General features: G+C 69.3%; 1 protein-coding gene across 1 annotated transcript in view; it reads left to right on the forward strand.

Annotated features, from left to right (window-relative positions):
* Window positions 1-6: 6 nt before the first annotated feature.
* Window positions 7-358, forward strand: part of BAX (BCL2 associated X, apoptosis regulator) — a gene marked incomplete at its 3' end in the record, with an annotated part of 978 nt that continues 626 nt past the window's right edge. The window contains exons 1-2 of the mRNA XM_019471944.1: window positions 7-117; window positions 197-332. Coding sequence (XP_019327489.1) covers window positions 104-117; window positions 197-332 — 150 coding nt within the window. The remainder of the gene's footprint in view (window positions 118-196; window positions 333-358) is intronic.

Consider the following 358-nt stretch of genomic DNA (forward strand, 5'->3'; position numbering starts at 1 on the left):
GGCCCTGAGCCAGGCGGAGCTGGGGGGGCCGCAGCCCAGCAGCCCCGACACCAAGCGCCTGAGCGAGTGCCTGCGCCGCATCGGGGACGAGCTCGACAGCAACATGGAGCTGCAGAGGTGGGTGGGGGCGCCGTGAGGGGACGGGGGGTCCCCGGTGCCCCCCTCTGCGCTAACCGTCCCTGCCGACACCTCCCAGGATGATCGAGCAGGTGGGGTGCCATGCCCCCAAGGAGCTCTTCTTCCGTGTGGCTGCAGAGATGTTTGCCGATGGCACCTTCAACTGGGGCCGCGTTGTTGCCCTCTTCTACTTCGCCTGCAAACTGGTGCTGAAGGTGGGCCCCGTGCCCCTCCCCTGCCG

This window comes from Aptenodytes forsteri, unplaced genomic scaffold (genome assembly GCF_000699145.1).
Source record: "Aptenodytes forsteri isolate BGI_AS27 unplaced genomic scaffold, ASM69914v1 Scaffold1131, whole genome shotgun sequence".
Taxonomy (NCBI): domain Eukaryota; kingdom Metazoa; phylum Chordata; class Aves; order Sphenisciformes; family Spheniscidae; genus Aptenodytes; species Aptenodytes forsteri.